The following is a 1862-nucleotide window of genomic DNA, read 5'->3' on the forward strand; positions in this document are numbered from 1 at the left end:
CGGGACGCCGCCCTGCGCGCCCGGAAGCTGCGGGGCAGCCTGGGCCAGCTTGCTCTCAGCGCGGCCGACCCGCTCCAGGCCCCCGACGCCCCCCAGCTGGTGCTGCCGGCCACCGTCGGGGACATTGAGGTGCTGAACCTGGGGAACAACGGCCTGGAGGAGGTGCCCGAGGGGCTGGCGGCGGCGCTGGGCAGCCTGCGCGTCCTGGTGCTGCGCAGGAACCGCTTGGCCCGGCTGCCCCCTGCGGTGGCCCAGCTGGGCCGGCACCTCACCGAGCTGGACGTGAGTCACAACCGGCTGGCCGCTCTGGGCGCGGAGGCCGTGGGTGCCCTCCGTGAGCTGCGGAAGCTCAACCTCAGTCACAACCAGCTGCCTGCGCTGCCCGCCCAGTTGGGCGCCTTGGCCCACCTGGAGGAGCTGGACGTCAGCTTCAACCGGCTGGCACGCCTGCCCGACTCCGTGTCCTGCCTCTGCCGCCTGCGCGCCCTGGACGCCGACCACAACCAGCTCACCGCCTTTCCGCGGCCGCTGCTGCAGCTCGCGGCCTTGGAAGAGCTGGACGTGTCCAGCAACCGGCTGCGCGGCCTACCCGAGGGCATCGGAGCCCTGCGCGCCCTCAAGACCCTGTGGTTGAGCGGCGCCCAGCTGGGCACCCTGCCTAGCGGCTTCTGCGAGCTGGCCAGTTTGGAGAGCCTGATGCTGGACAACAACGCGCTGCAGGCCCTGCCCGCCCAGTTCAGCCGCCTGCAGCGCCTCAAAACGCTCAACCTTTCCTCCAACCTCTTGGAGGAGTTTCCGGCCGCTCTGCTGCCCCTGGCCGGCCTGGAGGAACTGTACCTTAGTCGCAACCAGCTCACCTCGGTGCCGGCGCTTATCTCGGGCCTGGGCCGGCTACTCACCCTCTGGCTGGACAATAACCGCATCCGGTACCTGCCGGACTCCATCGTGGAACTGACGGGTTTGGAGGAGCTGGCGCTGCAGGGGAACCAGATCGCAGTGCTGCCGGACAACTTCGGCCAGCTCTCCCGCGTGGGCCTGTGGAAGATCAAGGACAACCCGCTGATCCAGCCCCCCTACGAGGTTTGCATGAAGGGGATCCCCTACATTGCCGCCTACCAGAAAGAGCTGGCTCACTCCCAGCCTGCTGTGCAGCCCCGCCTCAAGCTGCTGCTGCTGGGCCACAAGGCTGCAGGGAAGACCTCGCTGCGCCACTGCCTCATGGAGGACGGGGTGGGGAGGAGCCCCGGCAGAGGGGACCCTGGGGAGGGCTGCCACCCGTCACCTCCACCTGCCAGCAAGGGCATCGAGGTGACCAGCTGGACGGCCGATGCTGCCCGGGGCCTGCGGTTTGTCGTGTACGACCTCGCGGGTGACGAGCGCTACGAGGTGATCCAGCCCTTCTTCCTCTCCCCGGGGGCCCTGTACGTGCTGGTGGTCAACCTGGCTGCCTACGAGCCTGGCCGCTTCCTCAGCACGGTGGGCTCCTTCCTGCGCCGCGTGGGGGCACGGGTGCCTCACGCCGTGGTGTGTATCGTGGGCACACATGCAGACCTGTGCGGGGAGCGTGAGCTGGAGGAGAAGTGTCTGGACATCCACCGCCAGATCGCCCTTCAGGAAAAGCACGACGCCGAGGGGCTGAGCCGGCTGGCCCGCGTGGTGGACGAGGCCCTGACCCGAGACTTCGAGCTGCGCTCTGCCAGCCCTCACGCAGCCTATTATGGTGTTTCCGACAGGAACCTGCAGCGGCGCAAGGCTCACTTCCAGTTCCTGCTCCACCACCGGCTGCAGATCCTGTCCCCGGTGCTCCCTGTGAGCTGCAGGGACCCCCGGCTGGTGCGGCGCCTTCGGGACAGGCTGCTGTC

The 1862-nt window shown here is 68.9% G+C and overlaps 1 protein-coding gene across 1 annotated transcript in view; it reads left to right on the forward strand.

The window, feature by feature from the left end:
- The window catches only part of MFHAS1 (multifunctional ROCO family signaling regulator 1), a gene marked incomplete at its 5' end in the record, with an annotated part of 57556 nt that continues 55694 nt past the window's right edge, over positions 1-1862 (forward strand). Inside the window, 1 exon segment of the mRNA XM_006167206.2 lies at positions 1-1853. Within this exon segment, the coding sequence (XP_006167268.2) occupies positions 1-1853 (1853 nt within the window).

Source organism: Tupaia chinensis, unplaced genomic scaffold (genome assembly GCF_000334495.1).
Source record: "Tupaia chinensis unplaced genomic scaffold, TupChi_1.0 Scaffold144602_1, whole genome shotgun sequence".
Classification (NCBI taxonomy): Eukaryota; Metazoa; Chordata; class Mammalia; order Scandentia; family Tupaiidae; genus Tupaia; species Tupaia belangeri.